Source organism: Molothrus ater, chromosome Z (genome assembly GCF_012460135.2).
Source record: "Molothrus ater isolate BHLD 08-10-18 breed brown headed cowbird chromosome Z, BPBGC_Mater_1.1, whole genome shotgun sequence".
NCBI classification, from domain to species: domain Eukaryota; kingdom Metazoa; phylum Chordata; class Aves; order Passeriformes; family Icteridae; genus Molothrus; species Molothrus ater.
The window spans coordinates 57978006-57996568 of NC_050511.2; the positions used below are offsets into that span (position 1 = coordinate 57978006).

Below are 18563 nucleotides of genomic sequence, written 5' to 3' on the forward strand. Positions count from 1 at the left end.
AGGCAACCAGTTATGGTGCCTCACCCCCCTCTTAGCAAAGAATTCTTCCAAATACTTTATCTAAGTCTCCTTCAGTTTAAAGTCATGACCTCTTGTCCTACTACTATGTGCCCTTGTCTAAAGTCCCTCTCCAGCCTTCTTATAGCCTCCTTTAGGTACTTGAAGGTGCTGCAAGGTCTCCCCAGAGGCTTCTCTTCTCCTGGCATAACAACCTCAACTGTCAGCCTGTTTTCATACCATAGCTATTCCAGCCCACTTTGCCGTGTTGGTGGCCTCCTCTGGATGTACTCCAGAAAGCCCATATCATTGTTACAGTGGGGACCCCAGAGCCTGGGGTCTTCCTTTTTTCTCTTTTTCGAAAATGAAGTTTATATTTCTCCTTTTCCAGTTAGTATGAACTTCCCTTGACCACCATGACCTCAAAGATTATGGTTGTGGCTTAGCTATTTCGTCTGCCAGTTCCCTCGGGACCTGTAGATGTATCTTATCTGGTGCCATGGACTTGAAACTTTCAGTTTCCTTAATTGGTCTCAAACCTGATCTTTTCCTGGAGTGGGTGATTCCTCCTTCTCCCATTCCCTCCCTGCCTTTGCTTTCTCTGGTGTGGCTTAGTCACTTGCCTAGTGAAGACTGAGGCAAAGCAGTTGTCGTGTATCTCAGCCTGCTCCTTGTCCCAAGTAACCAGTTCTCCCATACTACTCTTAAATATCTAAACAAACACATGAAAAAACCCCACCCAAATGCTGAGCTCCTTGCACTGCAGGGCTGCCTTTCTCCATTAGTTATACTTACTGTCTTAAATGATTGATCCTTGTCAGAAGTAGTATTCTTCTCTCAAATTCCCTCTCCCGTGCTATCCCATATCCTGCTCCAGTGTATGGTGTTACTGCTGTAGTCAAAGACTTAGGAACGAAGATTCTTTCATTCTTCCTGCACAGATGATGTTGCTGCTTTTTTGGCATTGCCTCTCTGGGCAGAGTTTATCTTCCCCAGCAGCTTGCTGGTCTCATTTCCTTATCAACACCACTGAGATAAGCTCACTTGGTTAGATCTGGATGGTAATAATGCCAGGGTTAGGGTTTGATCCCTATACAAGCTGAAGAGTTGGACTCCATGATCCTTGTGGGTCCCTCCCAGCTCAGAATATTCTGTGATTCTGTACCCTGTCCTCACCAAAATGAGCCTGTTACCTGCTGCTAGTGTGCTGCAGCTACAATACAGTCTGTGCTTAATCTGTACTTTATAATTTTTACCTCATAAGATAACAGAGGCAGGACAAGCAACAAACTTGTTTAGGAAAAAGGAGATTTATAGTGTCCCCGTTAGTAGGTTTTTCATGTCTTGAGGCTGATCAGACATAACATCAGATGTCTTTTTCATGCCCAGAGATAAAACTAGTGTAACAGAAGATGACAAGCATTGTTAGTGTGGAGCATTCCCTAGTGACTACTTTAAAAACCAGGAATACAAATAAAATTTTCGTGAGGAAAGATAAGATACTGCAGTGTAGAAATGTTGGTTGCTCTTTTATTCTCTTGACTACTTGTGCATATCTTAATATATCTACATCATAATCTTTCAAATAATAGTAATGACATGAGTCCAGTAGACACTGGTCTACTATATGCTCATCTAAAATTACCACCAATTACTTTGCTACATTTTTAACTGGTTAACTTATGACAATGCACACTTACTCAAGGCATATGATGTGGTTTCTTTCTCAGCCACAGGTGCTGCAACCACAATATATGCAGTTGAGGCTGATGGTGATCCAAATGCTGGGTTTGAAAAATCAAAGGAGCCAGCAGAAGTACAGTATCTTATTAAATGGAAAGGTTGGTCACACATCCACAACACTTGGGAAACTGAGGAAACACTGAAGCAACAAAATGTTAAAGGAATGAAGAAACTGGACAATTACAAGAAAAAGGATCAGGAAACAAAACGATGGTGAATACATTTTTTTAATTATACTTATTTTGAAACACTGTAGGTATTCTATTGTGTTTCTAAGACCTGTTACCTGGTTTTGAGAAGGTAACAGGTTTTTGTCTTTTTGGGAAGACAAAAACTTTGAAAGCCAAAGCCCCTTTAACATGTTCCAGTAACATAATTCTCTGAATCTGTTGTGTGTGTGCGCGTGTGTGTATGTGTCTGTATGGTATAAATGGAGTTTTAACAAGATGGGTAGTATTTAAAAATGAATAATAAATTGTAGCTTTTGGTAATTTTTCCATTATACTTTGATTGGAGTTCTTCAAGAATTGCTTCAAGGATCAATGTTTTTTTGGTGCATTAGCCATTTCAGGTGACTTTGCAGAATTCAATTTTCTTTGCTGAAACCTGAGGTTGAAGCTTGAGAATAAAAACCATGAAGGAATACATGCATTTTAAAGTCATCTCTTTGGTGTCCAGTTTTATTAGTATGTTTAATATAATCAGTCAATGCTGGTGGGATTTTTAGCAACTAATCATTAGATGGATTCTTACAGAGTGAGTCACCCTGAATACTATTCCATGAAAATAACCTGTAAAGTGTACTGCTTATTTGGAGGGATAGCTACTACAGTTATCAGTTGCACTAGTCAAGCAACTAATGGAGAATACTAATTTTCAGCGATAAGTATTTTCAGTCATTAATGGTGAGGCACTTAAGCCAGACGCAGCCATTTTGTAGTAGGGATTTTTAAGTTGTTCCTTAAAAAAACTTTCCAGGCAAGATTCGTGGGGTGATTACATTCAGAGCTGTAGAGTTGCTGAATTTTCTTAGTTTTAGAAGTATATGGTGTAATAAGTGTTGTGCATTAACTCCTGCTCCAGGCTGAAAAACGCTTCTCCAGAAGATGTGGAATATTACAACTGCCAGCAGGAGCTTACAGATGATCTACATAAACAATACCAGATAGTGGAAAGAATAATTGGTATGTTACAAACTTGTGGACAGAAATCAATGTCAGGGATTCTGTATGTTCTCAATGCTCTTGTATTTATAGTTAAGAAATGTAAGATATTGGTACCACAAAATTCTAATCCAAAACAAAAACGGTAAAGAGAAGAGCTGTCGGGCTGTCTGTATGGGTCTAGCTTCTGTTATTATGTACAATGAATGTTTCCATACAGTACAGAAGTAAAATGCTGATTAGAATTCTGATGCATTTTTGCAGCTCATTCAAATCAGAAATCAGCTGCTGGTTATCCAGACTACTATTGTAAGTGGCAGGGTCTGCCTTATTCTGAATGTAGCTGGGAAGATGGAGCTCTCATTGCCAAAAAGTTTCAGGCACGCATTGATGAGTACTTCAGCAGAAATCAATCCAAGACCACTCCCTTTAAAGATTGCAAGGTGAGTAGGTAACTTGCAATGGATTTATAATCAGCTGTACTGGGTCTGACTAGGATAGGGCTGATTTTCTTCATAGCAGCCTCTGCAGTCTGTGGTTTATTTTTGTGACCTAAATGGTTTTGGTAACACATATTGGCTGTTACTGAACAGTGCTTGCACAGTGCCTTCTCTGTATCCTGTGTACTCATTCCCCACCATGAGTAGGTTAGGTGGGAGCACACCAGTAACAGCTGAACCACCTGCTGACCAAAGGCGTGCTTGGTGCCATTTAATGTCTTACTCAGCAATAAATTAGGTGGGCCGAGCAGAGGCTGCCTGTTGCCTGGAGATTTGTTGGTCATCAGTCTGCTGGTGAATTGATGTGTGACTCATTCTGTCCCTTGTGGGATTTTTTTCTATGTGTTTTTTGTTTTGATTGGGTGGGTGTTTTTCCTTCACCCGGTAGACTCCTTATTTTGACCCACAATTTTTTTCTTACTTTTTACATTTTCATTTCTCTCTCTTGTCCCTCTAGGGTGGTAAGTGAGTAAGCAGTTGGGTGGCGGCTTGGCTCCTGGCCAAGTTCAACCTACCACATCAGTTGCAATAGTAAAAATGTGATTTTTTTTTAAATCTACATATCAAATACAGATTATGAGGTTTTTTGAAAGTTTTTTCAGAATACCAGTAATGATGTATAGTAGGATGTCTGGACAGTAGCACTACTGAGAATAGGTTTTGTAGATGCCAGTCCCCTGCATTTTTACTAGCATTCAGAAATGGATTTGTTTAGTATTGTAGTTTATTTTAAAAGAAAACTTTAAGTGAGTTAATGTCATTCATGTTGTGACATTTAGGTTGGCATTCAAACTAGTTTCAATTTGCTAATTACTTGGCCTGGCTTACATTGGTAGATAAAAACTAGAGTTGATGAACTAGTAAATACCTCCTGTTACTTTTTCTATAGGAAGATCTTTTGGTAATTTCAGTTACAGTTCAATCATTGACCAATGATCAATTTGCTTTTCACAGGTTCTAAAACAAAGGCCACGATTTGTTGCACTAAAAAAACAACCATCTTACATTGGAGGACACGAAAGTTTAGAGTTAAGAGATTATCAGTTAAATGGGTTGAATTGGCTTGCTCACTCATGGTGCAAGTAAGGACTCTAAATTTTGTTTGTAAATTGCAAGCATTTGTAACATATTGAAATGTTTTTTTCTGTTGGGTGGGTTTTTTTTAAAGTTGGAAACTTTCATATTGTAAGCTCAAAACAGAGATCTGAAGGGACTGGTTTTGCTCTGAGTAGTACCAAAATTATAATTTTATGGCCATTCTCAACAAAAAGCAGCTAAGATGTGTCATTACTTTGGTTTTAGTTTCAATGGAATAAGTAATGGTTTTAAAACAACCAACAGACCTAAAACAGTAATATGAGAACAAACATTTATGGAATGTCAATATTACTGTTAAAATTTAAAAATTAGACTCAGGAGAACTACTTGAAACCTTTTAGTTAATTCAGGGGGGTAGGAGGGATTGGAAATCTTTGGATGGAAAAACAATGTAAATAAATGTCTTCAAAATGTGTAGTAGTAAAATCTTGAAAACTGTTATGATTGGATTTTATATTCAAAAGATAATGATTTCTTAGAATCCAAACCTTCCCGATCTCCACACATCCCCTAAATAGTTTTGTTTCCTTTTTTTTTCTTCTTTTTGTTTTAGAGGAAATAGCTGTATTCTCGCAGATGAAATGGGTCTAGGTAAAACCATACAAACAATTTCTTTTCTGAACTATCTGTTTCACGAACATCAATTGTATGGGCCATTCTTGTTGGTTGTGCCACTTTCTACCTTGACGTCTTGGCAAAGAGAGATTCAAACCTGGGCTCCTCAGATGAATGCTGTAGTTTACTTAGGAGATATAACTAGTAGAAATATGGTGAGTATTTTTCCTTGTCATTGGAAAGTCTTGTTCGTAAACAAGACATACTTAATATTTTTATCATCTGAATATCTCAAATTTTTTTGGTTGGGACTGAGGAAATATTTGCTGAAGCCCTATGCCTTTAAAATGTGAATTGAAGACTTGGATTTTGATCTCATGTAAATGTGTGTGAGAAGTTTCCTTTCTACTTAATAGTGGACAGAATTAAGAATTTTGCATTTGAAAACCAGTTATCTTCCCCCATGTGATTATTTAGGTGGATATAGTGAAAATAAGTATATAAGAAAGCCAGTCATGATCTTACTTTCTTGAAAGGTTGTTGGTTTGTTAATGTTATTAATCTTACCCATTAAAGTAAAAAGTTCTTGTCTGTTATAAATGTGTATGTGTGTGTGTATATATATATATATATATATAGTATGCATATGCGTGTGTAGTTATTTATGTATAAAATGTATATATGTTCATATGTATATATATTTATATGTTATATACATACTTATATTATATATGTGCGTGTTGTCCTTCTGTTCCGTTATCATATTGTTTTATGCTAGTAAATATCTTCATTGTTGCAGTATTTCAGTTGATTCCAGTCAGCAAGACCTTTTTTCTGCAGCTAATAGTTTACTTGTTTCTTTTTATAGATAAGAACTCATGAATGGATGCATCCACAGACCAAACGATTGAAATTTAACATACTCTTAACAACATATGAAATTTTGCTAAAGGATAAGGTAATTGCCCTTCTTTGGGGAGGCAAAAATAATTTCCCCAGTATAGAATAATTCTGTTTAGGCTTGCATATATTTGATTTATGGCCCATTAAATTCGTGGAGAGTCTGATAGTTGTGCTACAGCAGTGTGTATTTTGGGGTTTTGGTTTTTGTTTCTTGGGAATCTTCTTATTTTAAGCACTTCTGGATTTTTCATACATGTGGTGAGGCTTTCAGCCTTTTCCCATTTTATGAGGTGGGTAACACTTAATTTTCTTCAGTTTACTTGAGAGTGTCATTGCTGTAATGATCTCCTCTCAGCTTCTTGCTCTGCTTCTTTGCAGACCACTATCAAGGAACTGAAGCAGAACCTAACAGAACCTTAATCCCAAATTTGATACAAAACTAGGAAATCCCAAATTATTTTTCTGTGATATTCTGCATATGTATGCGCACATGTATTAATACTGTCTCTGAAGTGATAGCACGCAGAGTTATTGTTAATACTTCTAACAGTATGTGGAAATTGATACAGTTATTCAAGAAGCACTTGACTTTGTTTACTTCATTGTTTGTATGGGAAGAAGTCAATAACGATTTTTTTCCTGCCATGTAAAAAAATGTGGGTCAGAGTTCAGGGCATTTTTTTAAATAAGAGATTGAATTTATGTTTTCTTAGGATGACTACACAGCTTTTCATTGAATGTGAAAATGTAAAAGCCATAATTAGTACTAAAAGCATATAGCTGTTATTTTATTGAAATAAACCAAGAAGTAATCGGGTTGATAGCTTGTTTATATTATGTGGAAAATAATGTAATTTGTTGATTTCAATAATGTTTTCCCCCATCTCCATTTCCTTTTCAAGTCATTCCTTGGTGGTCTGAATTGGGCATTCATAGGAGTTGATGAAGCTCATCGTTTAAAAAATGATGACTCTCTTCTGTACAAAACTTTAATAGACTTTAAGTCTAACCATCGTCTTCTTATTACCGGAACACCTCTGCAAAACTCTCTCAAAGAGCTTTGGTCTTTACTCCACTTCATCATGCCAGAAAAGTAAGAAAGATTTTTTTTGTTAAGTTTTTTATTGTGAAGTAGGTAGTGATGTGTGAGAATCGGTAGAAATAGGGAATTGTACTGAAAGATAGCTTAAATATCCTACATAAAGTATCTTTTTATGCTGCTTTAGGCAAGTAATGCTGGTAGCAGATGTCACCTTTTCCCATTTTAGCAGTGTGCAAAAATGATGGATTGATGTATGGGTCAGAACCTGGGGAAAAGGCTTCATCTTGACCTAAGAGAAAAACCATATAGATTTGCTCTGGGGGAAGAAGAATGAAATTTTTCATATGATAATACAATTGATGAAAACAAATTTGTGTCAAGAAGCCAAAAATACTGTAATTTAATCAGATAGCTGGTTTTCCCATGTGTTTTGGATACAGTAAACTTACTGCATTGACTTGATTGTGTACTGACTTGTTTAAACCTAAGGTAAACTAGAGGTCATGTGTGAAAGCGCATGTTCCTGTGAGACATCTTGTAAATCCCAAGCACCATAGCTCTGTTTAAACTGAGCTATGGATTATACAGGACAGTACAAGCAAAGCCACTGAGGTTGGGTAGCCATTATTCATTTGTTTAAACATAAACTCCATTCTCCAACTCTATTAGTAAAGACAATAGCTACACATTAGCTAGACCATACAAGCTGCAAGACATGTTTTGAGTCTATTCTTATTCTCTTGCACACCCTCTGGACATGGAGCTGGTTTTTTATGCTGTCTTGATAAAATATAATAATGGACTTTTCTGCAACCATCTAGACAAGTGTCCTTGCAGAGAAACATTGCATTTCCATTGTGGAATCAGAAGTTTTCATTCTGTAGACATTTTTGGAAAATTCCATTCTTCTATTTACAGGCACAGTATCTGGGATTTCTTGGGAGGTGAAAATTCAGAAATGGGATGAAACAGAAGGGAGTGGGGAAGAAATCTGAATGTATATGTGTTTTTGTGGTATATGTTCTGTGTCTGTGTTACCTTTCTTCCTGAATTTTGCTTCATCAGGGTGTTCACAATATTTCATTATTTTGTGCTTATACTTTTTTATGTTAAAGGTTTTCTTCATGGGAAGATTTTGAAGAGGAGCATGGCAAAGGGAGAGAGTGTGGTTATGCAAGTCTTCACAAAGAACTTGAACCATTTCTGCTGAGAAGAGTTAAAAAAGATGTAGAAAAGTCCTTACCTGCTAAAGTTGAGCAAATTCTGAGAATGGAAATGAGTGCATTGCAAAAGCAATACTACAAGTATGTACCATCTCTTCGTATAGTCTGCTGTTTCAGTGATTATGTCTATGTACAATTTACTGAATTACAGTGATTTGTATACTGTATGGAAGTTGGGGCTTTGATAGAGTTTCACAGCAATAAAATCTTGTGAAGCAAGGGCTCAGGAATTGCATTGGTCTAATGTCTATATATGTAATTTCTTTTATTCAGCATATTGATATACTCTTTTGGGAGATGCTTTTAATCTTTAGCTTGTTCATATTTTGACAGCGACATCTGTCTTACTTCCACATATGGTTAGAAGTTACTAATATTGCACATTTTATTTCATAGGTGGATTTTAACCAGGAATTATAAAGCCCTTAGCAAAGGTTCAAAAGGCAGTACCTCAGGCTTTTTGAACATCATGATGGAACTCAAGAAGTGTTGCAACCATTGCTACCTCATTAAACCACCAGATGATAATGAATTCTATAATAAACAGGAGGCCTTACAGGTAGTGTCACTTTTTAATTAAAAAAAAGAGATTTTACATCTGTAGTTTTCACAGAATTTTATAGTTTCTTGGCAGTTCATTGCTTCTTATTGAAGTATACTAAGGAAAAACAGGTTTTCCATTAAATGCGCATCCTGTGTATTTACATTGGAGTAATTTTTTATTCTTAATTGGAATTGAATAATTGACAGAGAATTGAGTAAATAAATATGCCCAGATTTAATTACATACTATTGTATGGTATTTTAAATTGTAAAATTTTTCAGGAATGTCATAAATACCTTTTATTTTTCCGCCCACGGTAATAAAAAGAAAGGCAAACTTCAGATGGATGTCCAATATACCCCCATGTCTATTAGTATTGAGATTAATTTATTTTGCAATGTGTGTTTCTTGGTTTTTGTAGCATTTAATACGTAGCAGTGGGAAGCTAATCCTTCTTGACAAGCTACTGATTCGTCTGCGAGAACGTGGCAACAGAGTCCTGATTTTTTCACAGATGGTAAGGATGCTGGACATCCTGGCAGAATATCTGAAATATCGTCAATTTCCATTTCAGGTAAAAAACTTGCTAATAATAACAGCTAAGAACTTTGATCTTGAATATTAATTTTTTTTTTCTTTACTGTGTGGGTGTCAAAGCACTGGAACAGGTTTTCCAGAGGTTATGAAATTTCTGTTTCTTGTTGAGGTACAAAAGCTACTTGGACATGACCTTGGGCAGCATGCTTTAGCTGTCCCTGCCTGAGTAAGGGATTTAGACAAGATGACTTTCAGCAGTCCCTTTGAGCTTTGTTTATGATTATGTAGCCTTTACCCCTTTGATTTAAAAAAAAAGGATGAAAATGTCTTCTTTTTCCAGGAGGGGACTGGCTCTATGATGAATGTTATTTTGGAAGTGAAACAGATGAATTAAAAATTATGTGAGCTGTTTATTTACTTTTTTTCCCCTTCACGTAATAGTTTGGCAGCTGGCAATTGAAATTGCTCTGATGTTGAGTACAGTATAAAATTACTTTTTAACTGTAGTTCTCAATCTCTCTAGAGACTTGATGGATCAATAAAAGGGGAATTGAGGAAACAAGCACTGGATCATTTTAATGCAGAAGGATCAGAGGTAAAGTTTTTTTTTCCCTGGGGAGTCTGTCTTATTTTTTCCCAAGTACCAAAAGACATTGCACAAAAAAGGAGAGAAGAAAAAAGTGAGGAATATATCAATTAGGTTGGAAATTCATTGCTACTGCCTAGAGTATAAGGTTTATGTAATATTTTTTTAAGATGTTAAGTAGATAACACATAAATTGGGAAAGTGGTAGCTGATTGCTCTATAAATGCTGCAAAATTTTAACCCCAGCTTTGTTCCTCTGTAGAAATTAGTAATATTTACAAAAGTACTGAACTTAAGCAGTTAGTATCCAGAAGTCCTTTGGCAATAGGGAGAACTAACTTCAGATATCCTTGCACAAACAATCATATTTTACTTGTTTCAAATACGATTCCCGTTGTCTTCATTTGTTGACACCCATTACATGCCGTGGAAGAAATAGTAAAGTACTGATTTCTAGCAATTCTTTGTGAGCAACCTGTGAGTACGTAGGCATCTGTCACGCTTCTTTAGATTCTGAACTGGAATATTTGTACCTTATTTAGCACTCCTGTTAGGCATGTCATTCCATACAGTTGGATTGGTTTAAATCTTTTGTCCTACACTCTCAGATTTGAGGGAGAGGAGGTTGGTTGGTCATTGATTTTGGTTTAGTTTAATTTGTATTTGAAGACAGCATTTCTTAGTTGCTGCTGAGCTTGTTTCTGCTTTGTGTAGGGAGAAGGACCAAACTCCATGTTAAGTACAAAAGCTAAAACTCTCTTTCAAATTTCTTTTGTAGACATTGTTGACATTTTCCGAAATCTTAGCAGTAACACTATATATTTTTTGAGATGAAGAAGAATTTATGCATTTCTAAAATTGAGGCAAACTCTGCATTTGTGCAGCAAGAAGAAGAATGCTCTCAGTTTTATTTTTTATTTCCTAAAATTTCATAATATTTTTGGGTGGCTTTTGTAGAGTTTTTGTGTTACTGAGCTACAGGCTACCTGAAAATCTTTAACACAATTCTCAGGACTCTTTCCTTATTGTAATGGTTGCTGCTTCCTGTAACTACTGAAAATTTGGTTTGGTTGGGGTTTTTTAACCTGCTTTAGTTTAGCTTGGATTTCATATCTTGTTTTTCACATGTCTCAATATCCTTCTACAGGATCATCCTTCTCAATAAGTTTATATTGCCTACAATATAAACTGCTTACCCATTTTCATATTGTTTGTGAATATGCTGAACAGCATTGAACTTGAGAGAAGATTTTTGCTTCTGTCTCTTAATCAGTTATGTATAGGCTCAAGTGCTTTCCCTGCTCTGACATGACTGTTTAGTCTTCCAGGGCTTGAGGCAGGGAGGGTGGGAGAGGGTTTTTGTAGCATTAAAGGCTTTGACAGTAAGATTTGGTAATTTTTTGGCCAGTCTGGTTTTGTTGGGATGTCTTGCTCAGTGATAGTCATCTAGGACACTATTTCCTTTAAACTGACTTGAGAAGTCAGTAACTTTATGAAAGAAATTGGTAATCAGCATTTGCTTTATATTTAAAGATGCTTTAAGCATAGAACAATTATGGATTTGGTAGCACCACATACTGCATAAAGTATATTATGAAGTGTGTTGTCTCCTTTAGGAATATTACCAGTATTGTATATAAAACTATTTCCTACTTTATGATTTCAGGACTTCTGCTTTTTACTGTCTACCAGAGCTGGAGGATTAGGTATCAACTTGGCATCTGCTGATACGGTGGTTATATTTGATTCTGACTGGAATCCACAGAATGATCTGCAAGCACAGGCTAGAGCACATAGAATTGGACAGAAGAAACAGGTAAACACACTCAGTTTAAGCTCCAGACCTGAAAGACAGTTCTGTACATTAGGCTGTCCACCCTCTGTCTGCACCATTCAGTCCTCATGTATTTTTGAGAATAACTAATACTTTCTGCATATCTCCAGAAATGTTAGTAATGCTGATTTCTTTTTTCCTAAGTCTCTATACAGGAAGAAATAATATGGCAGCTGTGGTATTTGGGTGGGAGAGGGAGAAGAGTTGTCAACTTGTCTGTCTTATGTTCGTTGGTATGATGTCATTCTACAAATTAACTGCTACATCAGGCACATCCCCAGTGCTTAATTATTCTAGTTCTCAAGATGATTCTTTCCTTCTTACTGAAGACATACAGTAACAATTAGAAATATGACATTATTGCCTCTGGCAAAGCTTGTGCCAAGTCACTGAAGTTTATAAAGAAAGGTCTAAGATGATTTAATATAAAACATTTCTGTAAAGACTGTGGTAATGTGATTAAATTAGTATTTCATATTTGAAACCCATGAAAAAGTTCAGAAATCATATAACAAAGACTGAAATTTCTGCTTTTAAATTTTTTTTATTTTTTAAATACACCTAGGTTAATATTTATCGACTAGTCACAAAAGGATCAGTAGAAGAAGATATTCTTGAACGAGCCAAGAAAAAGATGGTGTTAGATCATTTAGTAATTCAGAGAATGGACACTACAGGGAAAACTGTGTTACATACAGGCTCTACTCCTTCAAGGTACCTTTATGTTTGTTTCTCTACCAACTTACCTTAAGAATATTTCAGTTGTAAATGAAAGGCAAAACAGAAGATGCAAAGTCTTTGTAGATTTTTATTTGCATAATAAATGCATATCACAAATATATGAAGAGTTTATATTTAAGTATATTTAAGTATATATATATTTAACAGTAAGAAGAATGCCTAATTGACTCATGATTATAGAAGACTTTTGCAAGTTTATAAGTGAAAATGTTTTTCCTGAAACATCATTTATTTCAGCTCAACACCTTTTAATAAGGAGGAGTTGTCGGCAATTTTAAAGTTTGGTGCTGAAGAACTTTTTAAAGAACCTGAAGGAGAAGAACAGGAGCCTCAAGTAAGTAGTGCTTCTGGACTAGATAGATAAATCAGCCCAAAATATTTATGAATTATTTAATTGTAAAGAGAAACTTCTTTTTTTTACCCTCAGGAAATGGATATAGATGAAATATTGAAGAGGGCTGAAACTCGGGAAAATGAGCCAGGTCCATTAACTGTAGGAGATGAGTTGCTTTCGCAGTTCAAGGTATGGCTCTGTTCCCTCCTTCCTGCCATAATTATACTTTCCTTTTTAAACACTACTATTTCTCCTCTGTGTATCTATCTCTTGATTCTTCAGAAATAGATGCCTCAATAAGTCAACTCTGTATCACTTCCTAGTAAAATGGTTTTTGCCTCTACATATCTTACCATCAGTATAAACAATAGAAATACATTATGTATTTTGATAATAAAATGAGATGTATTTATTAATGTGTTAATGCTTAGAATTTAAGTTTACGTTTTATTTACTGTCTTTGTTATTAAGCAGCTATAGTTTCAATAAATGCAATGTGTTTTTTGTGTTTCTTAACTGATCATTTCTCCAAGTTGCTTTTAGCCCCAAAGTAAACTTGGAATGTCACATATTTTTAAGTGTTATCTGTGATACATATTATGTGTGCAAGAAAAAAAAATGCAGAGCATGATATGTTTGTTTAGTTCAGATTATTAAATAGCTCTCCTGCTAATCACTCATTCACAACACATTTTTATATCAGCATTGTATTAATGTTTGATTAATTTTATATTATTATAGTTTCACATTAAATCAGTCATTTAAATGTTGTTAGCCCTATTTTGAAGGAAGTTAAACCACAATCATACAGGTGTGAGTGGTGTGATTCTTCTTGTGTCTCTTCTTAGCCCATGCTGAAAGGAGTCTCTCTTTCCTAAATGATTAAAAGTACTTTCATTAGAGTCTGTTTCATGAAACATTTTTAATTTATAAATTTAGTATATATCTTATAAAACAATAGCATATATATAGATAAAATATGTAAGTGTTATGTGTATAAATGCATAAAATATGGGATCTGTAACCTTGTTTTCCTTAAATAGTAGTTGATTAGTTTTTTTTAATTGTATCATGTATTGACTTGATGAGAATGTATATGTTTTGATGTACAAGGTGGCAAACTTCTCCAATATGGATGAAGATGATATTGAGTTGGAGCCAGAAAGAAATTCAAGAAATTGGGAAGAAATCATTCCAGAGGTCCAGAGGCGAAGAATAGAAGAGGAAGAAAGACAAAAAGAACTTGAAGAAATATACATGCTTCCAAGAATGAGAAACTGTGCAAAACAGGTATCTCTTGGTTTTGACTGAATTATAGTTCTGTGTTGCTTTTGGTATAGTTTGTTGCTTTTGGGATTTGGCTTTTTTTTTCTTTTTCTGAACACTTTTTTTTGGCAGAGCAGGTAAAACTTGCTTGTATTTGTTACTTACATAGCTTGCTTGCTCTGGAATTCCAGATTAGCTTCAATGGCAGTGAAGGGAGACGCAGTAGGAGTAGAAGATACTCTGGATCTGATAGTGACTCCGTCTCAGAAAGAAAAAGGCCAAAAAAACGTGGAAGACCACGAACTATTCCTCGAGAAAATATTAAAGGATTTAGTGATGCAGAGATAAGGCGGTAAGATATGGGAGGACATGCATATTTAAAGGAACAAGAAATTATGATTATTTTTATTAATAATAATATTATTATCAGTCTGGAAACTACAGCTGGTAATTTGTTTTTCCTGAAGTTGTTTGACGTCTTTTTATTCTAGACGTTTCTTGCTTTTACCTTGTGGTGCTGACATAGTGAACTGTTATAGCAAGAATCTGAACCCCATTTTAATGAGGTATAAAATTAGGTTTTAAAAATATGTATGATTGGTTTAAATTTTTTAGTTCCTGCAGCCTATGAAGACAGTAATTTCACTGAATAATTACTGACATGATTTTACAAGGGGTGCTTTCCTTTAAAATAAACAAGCAGAATAATCTGGTTTCCACCAATTTATCTAAAACTTGTAGTGTTCAAAGACTATGTTAGGTCTCTTTGGTGACAAATGAAACAATTTGATTGGATTTTGTTTTCATTTTAAACTTCTTGGTACTATAATTGAATTGTTACATCCTGCTTTTTTAAAACTAAGAAAATATAAAATCCTATTTGAAACTCGTATTATCATTGATCCCTTCTGTATATGCTAAATGCTGAAGTATTGTTTTGGGAGGAGGAATTCTTTTGGTTAGCATTTTTGGGTTTGTGAAATGCTACTTTGCTTCCGAAATTGAAGTGTGCATGTTTCCCTAAATTGCTGTAAAGTCTTCAGAGTATTTTTTTAGAGGAATAACTTCAAAGATCCTTTTTGGCTTTCTATCTCATCTAACAGTGGGGCAAATTGGTACTTTTTTTAAGGCTATTCTTGTGCATGAACAAGCAATTTCGTTGTTGAGGAAGTTTTCTTTCTTCTTCTTCTTCTTTTTTTTTTTCAATTTTTAAAAAATTATTTCTACTTAATTTCCTTTCTCCTCCAAATATCTCCAGTTTCTTTCCATTGCTTAGATATTTGAACAGAGAGTATCTTTCATGTAATTTTCCTAAATCTTCCAGTTACCTGTTGGAGATTGCTCTTTTTAATAACCATACATAACGTGATGTCTGAAATCTTCATTTACTGTAAATCCACATTCAGTTTTCATTTTTAGATATGTACAGCTGTGGAATCCTCAGTCGTGTGAAATTAATAAAGTGATTTCTGAAATAAATTATATCTTCTATTGTTTTATTTATGTCAGTTCTTAAACCCATAGAACTGATTTTATTTGAGTTATCTGAATATATGAAGCTGCTCTACTTTTTTTTCCCCCCATTGTCCACGTAGCATTATACTAAGATTAAGAATTGTATCAATGCAACTTTAAAACAAATGTTATTTGCTAAGCATATATTTAAATGGTAACATCATTTTCTGTTACTAGGTTTATCAAGAGTTACAAGAAATTTGGTGGCCCCCTTGAGAGGTAAAGTTGTTTGATTATTATTTGTGTGGCAGCTTGAAATCTCTTTTTCTATAGACGTTAGAATGTATCATGAAACTTTGGGCAGTAGGGGAAATACATCATCTTGAATATAGAGTGACTTTAGTGTAGTATCTTCCTTTTCTTCATGTATGGTATGTGTGCAGACTGCCACACAACAGACTTTGCCGTTTGGAGGAGCACTTGCTTTATATGTATCTGCTGACTTCTATCTACTCTTCATTGGTGATAATCATTCGCTTGTCATGTTTGATAAGCCTGTTGAAAGCCTATCAGTTTATCCACTCTGTCAAAGTTAGTTTAGCATTTTACATTTTGCCAATTGTTATTTTTAAGCTTCTTTCATTATTCCTATTTTAAGAAAAACTTCCCATCCTTAAAAATATTAATCCTTAGAAATATTTATATTGCATATGATACATATATGTATGTATGATTTAAAGATTCATTTTCTTTTCTAAAGAAATGTGCAATAATTTAACACTAGGGTTATGGTTCTTTACAGTTCTTGTTTTATTGTCCTCATACCTCAGATTACTGAGGTTTTTTTCTTGGATCAAAATTGTACACCAAACAGAAACCACAGCTGACTACTAACTTACATGATCATATAGTTTGTTTTCAAGTCTGAAGGAAACATTCACAACTGACAAATTTTCAGAGTTACAAAAATTAGTCTTTTTTTTTTTTTTGTTACAGGTTAGATGCTGTAGCTAGAGATGCTGAGCTAGTTGATAAATCAGAGACAGATCTCAGACGTTTGGGAGAGCTTGTACATAATGGATGCATTAAAGCCTTAAAGGACAATTCATCTGGACAAGAAAGAGCAGGTACAGTATTCAGGGGGCTTTAGAGGACAATGAAAAATGACAAGAAAAATTAGTCACTCTTGCACTCTGATGATAACAGAAAACAGTTTTGTTCGGAAATACGAACAAAAATGTTAGGGTGCATACTGGATAATTTAAATAAACCCAGAGTTATAGTAAGGTGACTTTTTCCCCTTTCCGTGTGACTTACCACTGAAAAATGAAATAGATTTTTGATTTGCTGTGAAATTTAGATGTACTTGTGTTATGTAGGGACTTTTCAGTTCTGAAGCATTTAATTCAAGCATTTGGTCAAGAAAAGGTGATGTGATATAATTGTTTTCTGTCCGTTTTTCTCATGTTATTTGTAAAGGTAAATATTTTAATAGCATTGTCATTTATTTTAAGGAGGTAGACTTGGGAAGGTTAAAGGCCCAACATTCCGAATCTCAGGAGTGCAAGTAAATGCAAAGTTAGTCATCTCTCATGAAGAAGAGTTGGAACCATTGCACAAATCCATTCCTTCAGATCCAGAAGAAAGAAAAAGGTACTGATTTTTGCATATTTTTAAGGGAGTAGTAATGCAAAAAACTTCTCAAGTCCTTTTTTTTTTCTTTTTGCAACTTTGATTCAAACACTCTATTAAAAGCATTGTCCCTCTATTCCTCTATTCCCTTGAAGAACTGGCAGCAGTAACTTGCTCCACAGCTGTACTTTGTTTTTTCTTCCTTTGCCACAGAAGCCATTAAGAGCTTTAATTTTTCAATTGTATTAACTATGAACTGTGTTCAATTACTAATAATAATTAGGACTAGAATTCAGACTTGAGGAGGAGCTAAATGTGTCACCTCTGCTTGAGAGGAGTATCAAAGTGCAGCAGTAGTTGTTCCTACCCTCTAAACTTGCCACCTTGTGTATTGCAGTTCCTAAACTATCCACTTAGTTAGAACACTTGGATGTTCATTTTTGCTTTTATTCGTGGCTAGCCAATCCTATCACAAAGCTCATGGCTACAGACAGATATCTGTTCTTCATATTTTAGTCTTAATCGGCTTTAAAACACATTCCAGTGCTGATTTCAATAACTGTTTTATAGAAACACTAAGAAAATATTAATATTTGGATTAATTCCTTAAATTTACCAGCATCTCAGCAGAGAAAATAAATCTAGTTACATTGCCTTCAGTATGTTCTCTTTCCCCTCACTAAGTTTCAGATGTAAAAATCACGTATTTTTCTTTCTAATACATTTCTTGTAGATACGTCATCCCATGCCACACTAAGGCTGCTCATTTTGATATAGACTGGGGTAAGGAAGATGATTCCAATTTGTTGATAGGCATCTATGAATATGGTTATGGCAGCTGGGAAATGATAAAAATGGATCCTGATCTCAGTTTGACACAGAAGGTATGTCATCTACAATAGTTTATCAAGGACTGTTTGCTTAGGTATTGATGCTGCTAAGTAGTGTTACTGAAAGAACTTATTTTATGATAAATGAAATTGTAAAAATATTATATGTCAGTACTTCATACGTAATTCATATCCTTCTCATAGTATAGTACTAGATTTTGGGTTCTTGAGTATTTTATTTTGTAGCATGCATTCTTGCAGTCAGTGTGTGTTTTCATATTCTCACATGGTTGGTTCTGTGTAATTTGATTTTTTTCAGTCTTTTCTTTCTTTACTTCAGTAGTTCTGGTTTTGTTTCTCCATCCCTGCTTAATCCCCAGATTCTTCAGTTGAAGCTGTCTTCCACTCCCAACATTGAGAGTAGCTATACTAGAATTAGTGCAGTAACTTCTTAGCAATAGTGAGCAGCAGATACTGAGGAAAAGCCTGGGGTGAAGTAAGCTTTGTGACAGTGACAACAAACCTATAGCTTTGGGATTTGAGAAGACAGGTTTGTGTCCAAATTTGCTTAGTAATGGTT

At 34.9% G+C, this 18563-nt stretch overlaps 1 protein-coding gene across 2 annotated transcripts in view; it reads left to right on the plus strand.

The window, feature by feature from the left end:
• Positions 1–18563, plus strand: part of LOC118699215 (chromodomain-helicase-DNA-binding protein 1) — a 55308-nt gene that overhangs the window by 24481 nt on the left and 12264 nt on the right. For both annotated transcript variants that reach the window (XM_036403054.2, XM_036403053.2), the window contains exons 8-28: positions 1728–1953; positions 2824–2924; positions 3168–3346; positions 4358–4485; positions 5055–5271; positions 5925–6014; positions 6862–7052; positions 8117–8305; positions 8621–8783; positions 9190–9342; positions 9829–9900; positions 11558–11707; positions 12291–12439; positions 12704–12800; positions 12894–12989; positions 13914–14090; positions 14258–14418; positions 15759–15800; positions 16518–16648; positions 17036–17174; positions 17887–18037. In XM_036403054.2, coding sequence (XP_036258947.1) covers positions 1728–1953; positions 2824–2924; positions 3168–3346; positions 4358–4485; positions 5055–5271; positions 5925–6014; positions 6862–7052; positions 8117–8305; positions 8621–8783; positions 9190–9342; positions 9829–9900; positions 11558–11707; positions 12291–12439; positions 12704–12800; positions 12894–12989; positions 13914–14090; positions 14258–14418; positions 15759–15800; positions 16518–16648; positions 17036–17174; positions 17887–18037 — 3002 coding nt within the window. The remainder of the gene's footprint in view (positions 1–1727; positions 1954–2823; positions 2925–3167; positions 3347–4357; positions 4486–5054; positions 5272–5924; positions 6015–6861; positions 7053–8116; positions 8306–8620; positions 8784–9189; positions 9343–9828; positions 9901–11557; positions 11708–12290; positions 12440–12703; positions 12801–12893; positions 12990–13913; positions 14091–14257; positions 14419–15758; positions 15801–16517; positions 16649–17035; positions 17175–17886; positions 18038–18563) is intronic.